The 14,255-nt window shown below is 46.8% G+C and overlaps 1 protein-coding gene across 4 annotated transcripts in view; it reads right to left on the minus strand.

Moving 5' to 3' along the window:
- Positions 1-14,255, minus strand: part of CLEC16A (C-type lectin domain containing 16A) — a 219,727-nt gene that overhangs the window by 203,310 nt on the left and 2,162 nt on the right. For all 4 annotated transcript variants that reach the window (XM_081089518.1, XM_081089517.1, XM_081089516.1 and 1 more), the window contains exon 2: positions 330-458. In XM_081089518.1, coding sequence (XP_080945644.1) covers positions 330-458 — 129 coding nt within the window. The remainder of the gene's footprint in view (positions 1-329; positions 459-14,255) is intronic.

Genomic DNA, 14,255 nt, shown 5'->3' on the forward strand with positions numbered 1-14,255 from the left:
CCATCAGTAAACATAATAAATGTTCGCCCTTAGTGTCTACCCCCGTTCATTCAGGGTCTAACTACCCGGGACACTGCCTCCTTCCTTGGGGGTGATAATCAGACACTCCTGGAAAAATTACCCATATTTTCACATTTCTAGAGACTCATTTTCATACTTCCCATTTTCAGCTGTGGTGTTTCAGGACATTTTATATAGATGGAGGAATAGATATCCGTGCAAGACCAAACTGGCTTCAAATTCTGACGTCATCAGAATGACTCATGATGTGCATTTAGAAACATATTCAAAGGAAGACAAAAAAAATTAAAAACATTAGAAACCCTTACTCAAACACAGAGCTGTCATTCTGATCTCCCCAAATCAGGATCTCGGTGATGGAACGGATGGTCTCCACTAACAGGTTCCGGTTCTGTTCTGTGACTGTGGTGTTTTTGGTCAAAACGTGGTACAGATACCTGAGAGAAAAGAAAGAATGTAAAGATTACCAACTGAAATGAAAGCCAGGCTCAATGACCATGAGTAACATTTGGGGGACAATATGGCTGTGCCTTTTCACATCCAGTCAGCACAACTGCCATTCAGATGAGACAGAACTTACCATTCAGGAAAAATGGCAGACACTCCTTCGAAGCATTATGTAACCAGGAACACACCATCCCCAACTGAGGTAAGAGAATGGTCAAGTCCTTGAAGACAGCCATCCTCAAACGTGAGTGTGTAAGATAATCCCCTGGAGAACTGGATAGAATGGGGGTATGGAAGCCCACCCGGAGCTTCAGATTCAGGGGGACCGAGGGAAGACCAGGCATTGGCCTTTTTCACACACTCCCCAGGTCACTGTGATGCTAGTGGAGCAAGTGGAGACACATGGCTCAGGTCTGAATGCTTAACATAAGCCCTGCATGAGGTGGTGTCATGGCTTAGGGAGGGTGGTCCCAAAGCCAGCGCCTGAGTAAAAATCATGTGCAATCACAAGATTACCCTTGGATTGCTCACAATTCCCTTAAAGTTCAGATCGTCCATCAGAACTGATGGCTCACATAAAGTGGGTTGCTCGCAGGACACTGATCTTATGTGCTGAGTGCAGATTGCTGGAATTCACAAAGTCAAGTGGGCTTGAGACTATGGCACTATATTTCACCCACCCAAATGGTCCTAAATGGTCCTGGAAGGCCCACACTGCTCCAGACCTATGCCAGCTGCTAGGGCAAAGACAGGAAGGCTGAGGCCCATCCTGGAAGCCCTCTGCTGGTGGTGAGGGCAACTGAATCACTGAGGCCAGTGCTGAGCAGTGTTGGACCCAGAAGCCTGGTCAGATGCCCTAGGACTGCCACCTGACACAACTTTTAAGAGATGGCATCGTTGCCCTAGCCGACCTGGCTCAGTGGATAGAGCGTCAGCCTGCGGACCGATGGGTCCCAGGTTCGATTCCAGCCAAGGGCACATGCCTGGGTTGCGGGCTCGATCCCCAGTGGGGGGTGTGCAGGAAGCAGTCGATCAATGATTCTCTCTCACCATTGGTGTTTCTATCTTTCTCTCCTTCTCCCTTCCTCTCTGAAATCAATAAAGAAATATATTTTAAAAAAGAAAAAAAAAAGAGATGGCATCGTTAGGGCCCACAGACTGAGGTAACTTGAGCTGTTATGGGAGCCTCAGGCTTGGGAAGGCGAAGGGAATACCAAGAGTCACCTCTTGGTTTCTTCTATGGCCCCCTTCAGTTGGGGGTGGGGGCTAGTGAGGGCAAGACAGGAAAAGATTAAATAGGATCGTCCCATCAAAAAACAAATCTCTAAAAATGTGTAAGATATAAAAGATAGAATGTTTCAGAGGGAATAAGGAGCAATCTACTACTTAAGGGGGCTGGTTTTAATTTAAAATCACATGCAACTTCTATGCCAGTGGTTCTCAACTTTGACTGCACATTAGAATCACCTGGGAATCTTTTTAAAATCCTGATTTCTGGGCCTCATCCTCCGGAAATTCTGTTTCTTTGTTATGGGGTGGGGCCACAACATCAGTAACAAAGAAACAGAATTTCCGGAGGATGAGGCCCAGAAATCAGGATTTTAAAAAGATTCCCAGGTGATTCTAATGTGCAGTCAAGGTTGAGAACCACTGTTACACAGTAACCAGAATAGCCCCCGGAAAACAGAAATCTCCAACACCTGTGTCCAAGTCTATACGCAGGGCTACAGACGGGAGCAGAAGCTAGTTTTCCTCGGGGATAAGGTAACTCCACGGCGCTGTTTCAGCCTGGGATGAATCCCCAGGGCACTCGTGAATCTCTATCTTCATGCCGCCTTGACTCATCTTCTCCAAGTCAAAGGGCAGAGTTTCACACTGTGGTTCACAGGCCTCCTGCATCAGAATCACCTAAGCTGCAGGTTCTAGCTCCCCATCCCAGAGCCACAGAACTGACTCCTGGGTGTGTTACATGACGCTGAGTCAGCTCTGAGTCCTGGTGACCCTATGAATAAGTGATGTTCGCAATGTCCTGTCCTCAACAGCCCTGCTCGGAACTACAGACTCATGCCCACGGCTTCTCTGATGGAGTCAGTCTGTCTCTTTAGTCTTTCTCATTTCCTGCTGCTATTTTTCCCAGCATTAATGTCTTTTCCAAAGAACCCTGCTTTCTCATGATGTCCCTGCAGTAGAAGAGCTTCAGTGTTGTCATTTTTTGCCTCCAGCAATGTTTCAGGCTTAATGTGCTCTAGGGTCCACTTGTTCATTTTTCTGGAGGTCCAGGGTATCTGTAGAGCTCTCACCACCATATTTCCAACCAGTCATTTTCCTATCAGCCTTCTTCACTGTCCAACTTTCACATCGGTACACAGTAATTGAGAATATGAGGGTGTGGATGTTAACCTTGGTCTCTAATGACATATCTTTGTGGTGATCCTTCCTAATTCTTCCATTGCTGCCCTTCTGAGTCTCGACCTTCTTGAGTTCTTGGCTACAGTCCCCATTTTAATTGATATTTGAACAAAGTAAGCAAAATCTTTAACAATTTCAATAACTTCACTATGTTAAAGTTGTGTATTACTTCTGTTGTCATGAGTTTTGTCTTCTTGATGTTCAAATGCAAGTCCTGCTTTGGCACTTTCTTCTCACTTTCATCAGAAGTCATTCAAACCATTACTACTTTCTGCCGTAAGATGGTGTCATCTGCATATCTTAAGTTATTGTAATTCTTCCACCACTTTTCATTCCTCATTCCTCTGAGTCTAGCCCAGTTTTTAGTATGTTATGTTCTATGTACAGATTAAACAGGGAGATAAAATTCACCCAATCTGTCACTTTTGCCCATAGGAAATCATTCTATCTCTCTCTACTCTGTCCCAACAATGGCTTCCTGTCCACAATACCGGTTACACATCAGGACAATCAAATGCTAAGGCACACCCGTTTCTTTCAGAGCAACCCACAGACTCCTAAGAGCAGGGTCCCAAATCTGCATTTTGAATGAGTTTACACTAAAGTTTCAGGGTCACTGCATCACTCACATGATGGCCATCAATGACACTTTCCACTCAGCCCACAGCATACCCACTCCCTCCCTGCCATGATAGGCACTATTGGTGCCAGGGGAGAGGCAGATTCTCCCACTCTGGTGTTTCCTTGTGTGTAGAGGATGACATCCATTAAGGATCAGAGAGTAAAATCTTTAGGACCAGCCCTGACTTCTATTCACTGTGCCTGGAATGCCCTTGTTGCCCTAACCAATCACTAACTCTTACTACTATTTAAAAACCTACCTCAGGCACCTCTTGGTAAAGCCTTCTTTAAAGAACCTCCCCACGCTCCTGCCCTGGGGGATTTGATTAGTTCCTCCTCTCTAGCGCCTCTGTACCCATAGGTATTTGCTGCTGCACAGACCACCCTCATTTGCAATGATCTGCCTCTCTTTCTAGACATGAGTTCCTCAAGATCAGAAATATCATCTTATTGATCTTGGTGACTCCAAAATGCCTGGTTCACAGCAGGTACTCAATAAATTCTGAAGGGCGGGAAGGTAGGGGACCGTCTTCATGAACATGTTACATCAGAGCATATAAAGACTGAACATAGTCAAAGGTCCAAAGCCAAACACAGCAAGTGGCAGCACAGAGAGGCAGTGAAGAGCTCAGGCTTTGGGAGTGTAACAGACAGACTTGGGCTTGACCCCTGACTCTGACACTTCCTAACTATGGAGGTCAGAGTCAGCCTCCATAAGGCACCAGTAACAGTCAAGGTCTCCTCGCTGAGCTGTTCCAGGGATTGAACTTGATAACACATAGAAAGAGCCAAGATTGGCATCTGGCACACAGTAAGCACTCAACAGATGCAGAATTAGCTGCTACTATTATTATTATGTTGCGGTCGTTATGATTGGGGCCCTAATCAACATTATTACTAAATTATACATGGAATATTCCAGAACTTAGGAAGGAGAGTTCACGCTGGATCCATTCATGAAAAGAGGACTTCATGGGACGAGTTATGGAACCATCCAGAGAAGCCAGAGCAGGAAGTGGAAAGTCTGGTCTTAGCTGGGTAATCTTGAGCAAGTTAGTTAATCTCTGTTCACCTCAGTTTTATCAACCATAAAAAGGGAGCAGCAATTGAACCATAATGTTTTAGTACCTACCTATTATGGAGTTATTAGGAGGAATAAACAAGTAAAAAGACACATACATAAAATGGCAGTTTCTACATGATACTATTATTGTTTCCATCATATCCTTCATTAACTAATCTATGAAAAAAATTCTAGTAACTACGAGGAGGCCATTACAGACAAAACCAGGGGAAAGAGCAGGGTAGTAAGTCCTGCAAAGAAGATTCTAGAAGCTCCCACATGTGGTGCATGGCCTACAAACCTGATTCTATGTGAAGGGCTTCATATGACCCTCATACTCATAGTAACCTGGGGACATGAAAATTGTAACCACCATTGCACAGGCTGGTCAGCAACTGAAGGACATTTAGGAGCTGGTCCGCAGCCAAATGGCCAGGAGGCACAGTGTGAGAGTTCCACCTGTTCCATGACCCAACACCTGCTGTTCTTAGCCTTTTTCAGTGGAGCTATTCTGCTGGGTATACAGTGATGTTGTACTGGGGTTTTATCCTATACTAGAGGCCCGGTGCACAAAAATTTGTGCACTTGGGGGGGAGAGGGGGTCCCTCAGCCCGGCCTGTGCCCTCTCACAGTCTGGGACCCCTCAGGAGATAACGACCTGCTGGCTTAGGCCTGCTCCCGGGTGGCAGAGGGCAGGCCCAATCCCTAGGTGCAGCCCCCGGTCGGGCTCAGAGCAGGGCCGATTGGGGAGTTGGGGCGCCGCCCCCTGTCATGCACAGAGCAGGGCGGATTGGGAGGTTGCGATGCCACCCTCAGTCACGCTCAGGGTAGGGCCGATTGGGGGGTTGGGGCACCACCCCTGTCACACTCAAGGCAGGGTCGATAGGGAAGTTGCGGCGCGACCCCCTGTCACACACAGAGCAGGGCAGATCAGGGGGTTGGGGCGCTGTCCCCTGTCATGCACAGAGCAGGGCCCTTCAGGGGGGTTGGGGCTCCGTACCCTGTCACACACAGAGCAGGGCCAATCAGGGGGTTGAGGAGCTCCCCCCCCCCCCCGTCACGCACAGAGTAGGGCCAATAGGGGAGTTGGGGCACCGCCCCCTGTCACACACAGAGCAGGGCCGATCAGGGGATTTGGGTGCTGCCCCCTGTCACGCTGATCCCGGTGCCGGGAGGCCTCGCGGCTCCGCTGATCCCGGTGCCGGGAGGCATATTACCCTTTTACTATATAGAATAGAGGCCTGGTGCATGGGTGGGGCTGGCTGGTTTGCCCTGAAGGGTGTCCTGGATCAGGGTGGGAGTCCCCACTGGGGTGCCTGGCCAGTCTGGCTGATGGGCTGAGGGCCATTTTCAGGCTGACGGGTGACTGAAGCTCCCAACCGCTCCTTTTTTTCTTTTTTATTCTGGGCCAGCTTTAGCTCGGAAGCCTCGGCTGCTGAAAACAGGTTTCTGGCCTTTGTTTACCATCTGTATTGGATACAATGTTGCAGTCCGGCTGGCTGAAGCCTGGCTGAGTAAAGCAGGTTTCTGGGGTTTTGTTTAGCTTCTACATTTGCAACATAGTTGCTTAGAGTTGCAGCTGAGAGGCCGGCAAGTCAGGCAGGGAACGTTGGAGTCCTCCGTCACTGAAGCAAGCAAGCCTCCCTGTTCGCATCAGCTGCCTGGCTGCTGGCTGCCATCTTGTCTGAGAGTTAATTTGCATATCTCGCTGATTAGCCAATGGGAAGGGTAGCGGTCATACGCCAATTACCATGTTTCTCTTTTATTAGTGTAGATAATAAAAGGCTAATATGCAAGTAGACCGGATGGCAGAACAACCAGAACAACTGATTGCTATGATATGTGCTGACCACGAGGGGGCATGTGTGGAACGTGGAGGGCGTTGGCCAAGGCAGGACGGTGGAGCAGGTGAGCGGGGCACCAAACCAAGGCAGGGCGCCAGTCGCTGTCATCGGGCGAGCCTCTGGTAGTTACTGAAAACTCTTTGCTCCTACACGCCACGGTCCCACCTGGCGCTTGCACCCGCTGCTGGCTCTGCTCGCGCCGGCTGCTGGCGCCAGAGCTGCCGCTCGCACCCGCTGCCAGTGCCCAGTGCTGGTCCTGATCACTAGGCGCCATCAGCGGGTGCGAGTGGCGGCTTCTGGCCTTGATCACCCCTGAGGGCTTCTCCACCTCTCCCTGCTGCTGAGGGGCGATCGGGGCAGCAGCTGCCGCTCACACCCGCTGCTGGCGCCAGCCCCAATCGCTCCACACCGTCAATGGGTGTGAGTGGGGCCAGCGCCATCAGTGCATGGGAGCAGTGGTGGCGGCGGGAGGGGCTGGGCGGGGCATGGAGGATGGGCCGAGACCCTCCCCTGTGCCTACAGCAGCCTCACGGCCCACAGTTCCTTTCAAGGTACAGGAATTCGTGTACTGGGCCGCTCGTTGTATAATAATTGAAGTTGAATATCTTTTCACATATTCAAGGCTATTTGAGTATCTTTTGCAAAGTACCTATGCAAGTCTTCCTCTTGTCCATTTTTAAAGTTACGTAGAGTACCTTTTTCTTATTTATTTGATGGAATTCTTTATATATTCTGAGCACAAATCCTATATTGGATATATACACATGCCAAATATTTTCTCTAAATGTAGCTTGCCTCTTCACTCTCTTTACAGTTGTCTTTTGATGAGCAAATAATTTTAATGTGAAAGGCATTCCCTTGGATAATGTTTTTTGTGTCAAGCTTAAGAAATCCTTACCTACCCCAAAGGTCATGAAGAAATGCTGTGTTCTTCCCCAAAAAAACTACTTTTCCCTTTCACATTTCGACTTACATTATATCTGAAACTGATCTTCGTGTATGGCATGAGACATTGGCCAAAATTCACTATCCATTTGGACATCTAGTTGACTCATCATCATTTACCAAAAAGGTCCTCATTTCTCCAATACACTGCAATGTCACCTTTGTCATTAATCAGGTGACTGCAGATGTGGGACTCTTTCTGGATGCTGTAGTTCCACTGATCTATTTGTTTACTTTTGTGCCAATACCATGCTGTCCAATTACTGCAGCTTTATAACAAATCTTGTTATGTGATAACGTAAGTCCTCCAAACTTCTTTTCTTCTGTTTTTTTCATTATGGCATTGGCTATTCTTGGCCCTTTGTATTTCCACATAAATTTAAAAATCCATCTTCTCAATTTCCACAGAAATACTTGCTAACTTTTTCTTTAAGACTGACCTAAATCTATAAATAGAGAGAGAACTGACATCTTTACCACAGTGTAACATTATGATATTTACATTTCTCTCAATGTTTGGATAGGGGTCTTACACATCTTTTGTTAGATTTATTCCTAGGCAGTTGATGTTTTTAATGCTATTGTACACAATAGCCTTTGAAACATTCATTTTTTAAATGTTGGCAAATAGAAACTCCCACTAAAGCCCTAGCTGGTTTGGCTCAGTGGATGGAGCATCGGCCCACAGACTGAAGGGTCAAGGGTTAGATGTTGGATTCTGATCAAGGGAATGTACCTTGGTTGCAGGCTCGATCCCCGGCCCCAGTCAGGGTGTATGCTAGAGGCAATCAATTGATGTGTCTCTCTCACATCAATGTTTCTCTCTCTCTCTGTCTCTCTCCCTCCCTTCCACTCTCTCTAAAAATCAATGGAAAAATATCCTCGGGTAAGGATTAACAAAGCAAAACAAAAATACCCACTAGATTTAAGCTCTTGAGCTCTATGATGTTATAGCTGCACCTTGCTCTTCTTTTCTCCCCACGATGCCCTAGCACAGTGGTCGGCAAACTCATTAGTCAACAGAGCCAAATATCAACAGTACAACGATTGAAATTTCTTTTGAGATCCAAAGTTTTTCAACTTAAACTATATAGGCAGGTACACTGTTATTAACTTAATTAGGGTACTCCTAAGGCTTAGGAAGAGTCACACTCAAGAGGCCAAAGAGCCACATGTGGCTCGCGAGCTGCAGTTTGCCGACCACGGCCCTAGCACACACTGTTTTAGATACTGTTGTAGAAGAGACCTCACTATATGTCTGCTTAAATGTACTAGAAAAGAAAAGAAAGCTGAATGGGTTAAGATTTAATATTTTAACGCGGTATCTAATCCCAGAGCTTTGGAAGATCAACTAATTCAACCTCCTCAGAGATATTAACAGTTTAATAACGTCTGAGTGTTAGAAATAGAACACTCATTTTAGAAAAGTTAGAAACTTCAACAATAAAAGAGAAATGGCGATTGTCAAGCATGCTGCTGCCCAGAGATGACCACTGCTGAAGCTGCAATGTATTTCTTTGGGTCTTTTCCTTTGCTTATGGATATTTACGTAGTTGAGTTCATGGTGCATGTCCATTTCCATGCCCATCTTTTTTTCCACCTCTGGCTAAAATAAAAGCATTTCTGCCACTGACAAGTGTGGCAGACACCCCTAATGGCTACACAGTAAGCCACTGAAAGCACAAGCACAGCAGTTGCTCTTCTGTTGGGCACTAGGATTCCTAAGTGTTTACATGATCAAACCGTTAGGGAGGCCAACTCTGTGTGCAAAGCTGTGTCCTTCAGAGAAGTGTCCAAGGACAGAATGATTATCTTGGACATCTAACTATATAGCAAATTAAGATTTTTCTCTTACAATGATAACAACTGTTATGTAACATTTTCTCTCAAACTCTGTGTGTGAATATTTTTATCATCATGATAAAAACTGTTACAGCCTCCTAGTGCCAGGCCCTGTTCTGAGTGCCTCAGATGTATTCACTCGTTCAACCCTCAAAACAACCCTGTGGGTTGGCACTCTGGAGAGCTGAGGCTCCGGGAGGCTAGAACCTGCCCAGAGTCCCCACAGAGAACCCAGGCAGTCTGGCTCCAAGCCGTATGCTTATAAGCATTATAGTACAGAAAATACAAACAATGGAGTAAACAACACTTTTATTAGCCAAGTATTTACATGAAGTTATGAATGCCCAGCATTATAAGAAAATCAAATAGATAAACAACAAACGAAAAAAGCAAGAAAATGCGTATTAGAGCTCAAGGCAAGTCCTTATAACTGACCTTACTCCGTTTCTTTGGAAAAGAGCCAGCATTACCATATCTCTAACAGAAGATCTGCAGAATGTAGAATCCCAATCTCAGACTTTTGCACATTAACAGACTCTACCTTGTGAGATGAGTTTAAGAGTCCAAAATGCCTGGAGACTAGAAAACTGCAGCCTATTGCCAACGTGCAACCAACACACTAGCAGTTCATCACTGAGAACTAGAGACTGCAAACAATCCCACTTCCACAGACCCTTCTTTCTCAAGAGAGTCACTTATTTCACAAGTTAAGCCACTACAGTTAATAATGACTATGTTCACTTCAGAGATAGACATACTAGGTCCAAGTTTCATACAAGTTTTATGATATGCATCATAATATGCCTTTTAGGATGCTCCTATTGAAAGATCCTGAAACTTATCTGTAAGCTAAGTCTAAGAAAGGGTGAGTGGAGCTAGGGGGACTAGAAATTCATTCCCCCAAAGCACCCCCCCAATTCACTCCCCAAAACACACACACCCAAAATTACCACTGTTGGAGTGGGAGAGAGGGGGGCACACAGAGCCTGTGTCTGTTTGGCCTACTCAGCACCAAGGCAGAGACTCCCCAGACATTCTCCAGAGCATCCCCCTCTGTGCTTTGAAAACTTCCATTTGGACAGCATCCAGTCTTCTGACTGGCAGGACAAGGAGAAGGTCCATACAGCGTGAAATCAGACTAGAGGATTAGAGAAAGGTTATCACAGGCGGTGCTTCTGATGAATTTCCCCAAAAGATGTTAAACTGGGCCAGCCAGTGAGACTGCATCTGGGATGCCAGAGAGTCAGCAATCATGGCAGGTGTGTAGGAAGGGCTTTCAGCCCTAGAGCAAGTCACAGCTCCAGCACAGATGCTGTGACCAAAGTGGCAAGAGCAAGCTGTTGTTAAGAAAAGCCTGGCCAGAACTTGCCTCTTTTGTTCATCCTGTGACAAATACCTGTTGATCACTTAGTACGTGTCAGGCCCTGTCCTAGCATCTGACATTGCCCAGGTGAACAAGCCACACAGGTCCCTGTCCTCATGAAGCTTATGTTCAAATTGGGAGACAGACAAACAAATAAATAACCAAGAAAGAACATTTATGATGGCAAACAGACATGCCTGAGGAACCCTGGCCAGCTTCCTGGGGATCTAACCCCAAGGCTGGGATAAAGCTGGAAGAGCTCAGAGCACCTGACAGCTGGTCTAATTCTTTGGCGATGAGAAGACTGTCTACGATAACGTGTTAACTGAGTGGGACGGCAAGAACATGAACAAGTAAAGCTGGAGAACATGGTAAAACTTCTTGGCTGAAGCCACAAGGGCAATTTTTATGGAAGAACTAGAGGCCCGGTGCACGATATTCATACACTCGTGGGGGGGGGCGGGTATCCCTCAGACCAGCCTGCGACATCCGTAGCACTGCCACCACCACTGCTGCGCTCGCCAGCTGCTCAGGGCTTCTGGCTGAGCAGTACTCCCCCTGTGGGAGCACACTGACCACCAGGGGGCAGCTCCTGCATTGAGCGTCTGCCTCCTGGTGGTCAGTGCGCATCTTAACGACAGGTCGTTCCGCTGTTTGGTCGATCTGCATATTACCCTTTTATTTTATAGGATTATTATATAGGATTAGCATTTGGGTGAGCAAGAAGAAGAGGGGAGCTCAAGTGGTGGAAACAAAGGCAGAGAGGTGGGTATCTGAGGTATGTGTAACAGTGAATGAGAAAGGACCACCGTCAGTGTGAAATGGCAAAAGAAATATCCTTGGATTACATTCGGCAGGCTGCTATCCTAACTTACCAGAAGACAGCAACAGTCTTGAGTAGAAGCCCACCTCCTCCAGTTTAGCCCTCCCCCAGTCCATTCTCCAAACTTCGGAGGGACTACAGCAGCCCTTTGTTTACAAACTTTCAATGACTCCCTACTGTTCTCAGCCTAATGTCCAAATTTCTTAACATGACTTACAAGGCCCAGCAGGAACCTGGCTTCTATGACTTCTCCAGCCTCACTGCTCTGCTTTAGGGTCCTCCACCTCCCTCCACCACATATACATACACATCCCCTTACTGAAGGACCCCAGACTCTCTCCTCCCAGCCTCTTAAATGCTGTTTCCTCTCCCTGAGCATCCTCCCTTTAACTCTGCCCTGCCCCACCCCCCACCTGGTAACAACCACTCATCCTTTAAGGCAGCGGTTCTCAACCTGTGGGTCGCGACCCCTTTGGGGGTCGAACGACCCTTTCACAGGGGTCGCCTAAGACCATCGGAAAACACATATATAATTACATATTGTTTTTGTGATTAATCACTATGCTTTAATTATGTTCAATTTGTAACAATGAAATTGGGGGTCACCACAACATGAGGAACTGTATTAAAGGGTCACGGCATCAGGAAGGTTGAGAACCACTGCTTTAAGGTCTCCATTTAAATGGGTATCTGCCCACCAAGGATGCTCCTGACTCCCTGGCCTGGGTTATAGGGCTCTCCTCTGTGCTCTCAAACTAGATGGGCAGGAACAGAGTCTAGAGTGCTATGAAGGCCTGAAAGAACTTAAACTTGACATAGCAGGGACCTTGGACTCACCATGTGTGATATGGTAAGTAGTATACTCTAAGAAAATAAATCTAGCAATATTGTGCCTCTAGTTCTAAAAGTATCAGTGCTATCTTAGACAAAAGTGGAATATACCAAGAGTAGATGAGTGTCTACCTGCTGGGTATCCATTCGCTGTCTGTTTCGGGTAATACCCCTGATTTTCCCTTTCTCTCAGTCTCCATCCAGTAGCTTGTGTGGAGCTGATGACATCCCAGCTCCAAATTAGCGCATTCCACACCCTCTGCCACAGTCACTAGGTCAGGGATGGGCATGAGACCCCAGTTGGTCTAACACTATTCAATTCTGGACTTCTGCTGGCAATACTAAGAAAAGAAGTTCTTTTTCCCTGGGACTGCTAAGCTAACGCAATGTAAGCCCAGAGCCTGCTGAGGATGACACCAAAACAGTAGAAAGCAGAGACAAGAACTGTAAAGAGGCAGATATGGATAGCTCCATCTCAACACCTGGACTCAGCCATGGCTTAGCCAGGTATGACTACTCAGTGACAGGAGCCAATCAGTTCCATTTGGGGCTCAAGGCAATTCCATCCAGATTTCTGTCATCTGCAACCAAGAATCTTGAGCCACACAAAAAGGTGATCAGAATTAAGACAACCACACAACACAAAGACCAAAAAGTTCCATCAGTTGTAGACTCATAGTTCCCAGTGCGGGTGATGCTTCAGTAGCAATCACACGACTCCATCAGGAAAGGTTCTTCTTAGTGGTGGGCATCTGTCTGTCAGTGTCACAGACTCGCCACTGGTCTGGGCAATAACCACCCGGGATGTGCAGCAAATAAACTCTTACTATTTCAATCTGCCTCATAAATCATGAACTTGATTGAGTAGACAAAAACCACAGGTACACACTTTTCCAAGAGTAAAATCCCTTTCCACTTTGAAAGCTGGGAATGTTATGAAGAATAATGTCGTTCAAGAAGGGTTTCCAGCCCTCTGGACTGTCCTGTCAATTTTTCTGTAAATCTCAAACTGTTCTTTAAAAGTCCATTAAAAAGGAAGGATTAGGAGGGTTCCAAGATGCTTTGTCTGCCCCCCCTAAATTACCAATTCTAAATTATTTTAAGTATCTTAATCTCTCCTTTCCATCCACAGTGTCCTCTGTCAGGGTAAGAGTGTATTAGGAACTGTCACTTGTCACTGGGAGGGTGACCAATTTATCCCAGTTGCCCAGGACTTTCCCAGTTTCAGCACTGGAAGTTCCATGTCCTGAGAAACCCTTCAGTCCCAGGCACACCCGGATGGTTGGTCTCCCTGTGTCAGATGAAACCCAAGCCTCATTCTACCTCCAGACTTGTTTCCCACAACTACCAGCCCCACACTGATGCTCCACAAACTCCAGGGTCCCCCTCCCACATCCTGCTCCCCCATACAGTGACTCCTACTCATCCTTGAAGACTGCACTCTGGTGTTGCCTCCTCCAGAAAGCTCGCAAGGTTTCCACTGAACCCTGGGCCTACAGTGATCCTAGTGCTTGTCACCCTGTACAGTCACTGGCTCTATGGTGGTCTCTTTTTCCCTCAGGTTATAAGCTGTTCCCTATCCCAAACCCAAGATGTTTACTATCAGAGCCAAATGAAGATCATCACCGGCACTGGGGCGGGTACTAGCTGTTTATGGCACTCTTATCCAAGTCACTTTAGGATCTTCTAAGCCCCGTGCCAGTAAGCAAATCACCAGGTTACTCAGGCAGGCTGTAATATGGATTAGGCTGATCTGCCTGAACCAGGGCAGGCAGCTCAGGTTTCCAAAAAGCACCCAAAGGCCACGCAACCTAAACAATGTACCTGGGCAGTTCCCAGGATACTCCAAAGGAACCTGAGAACCTTTACCGTTCCCTGGCTGGCGGGAGAGTGAAGATGACCCACTGGCAGTGAGACCCAACCAGGCTGAAAGACTTCCCAACCTGACTTATTAGGGAGTTTTATTCAAAAAGACAGTGTCATGAGTACAAGCACTAAAGTCATATCCTGGCTTTGACACTTTTCAGCTGTCACTTTTCATCTTGG

This window comes from Myotis nattereri (assembly GCF_964212035.1).
Source record: "Myotis nattereri genome assembly, chromosome: 4".
NCBI classification, from domain to species: Eukaryota; Metazoa; Chordata; class Mammalia; order Chiroptera; family Vespertilionidae; genus Myotis; species Myotis nattereri.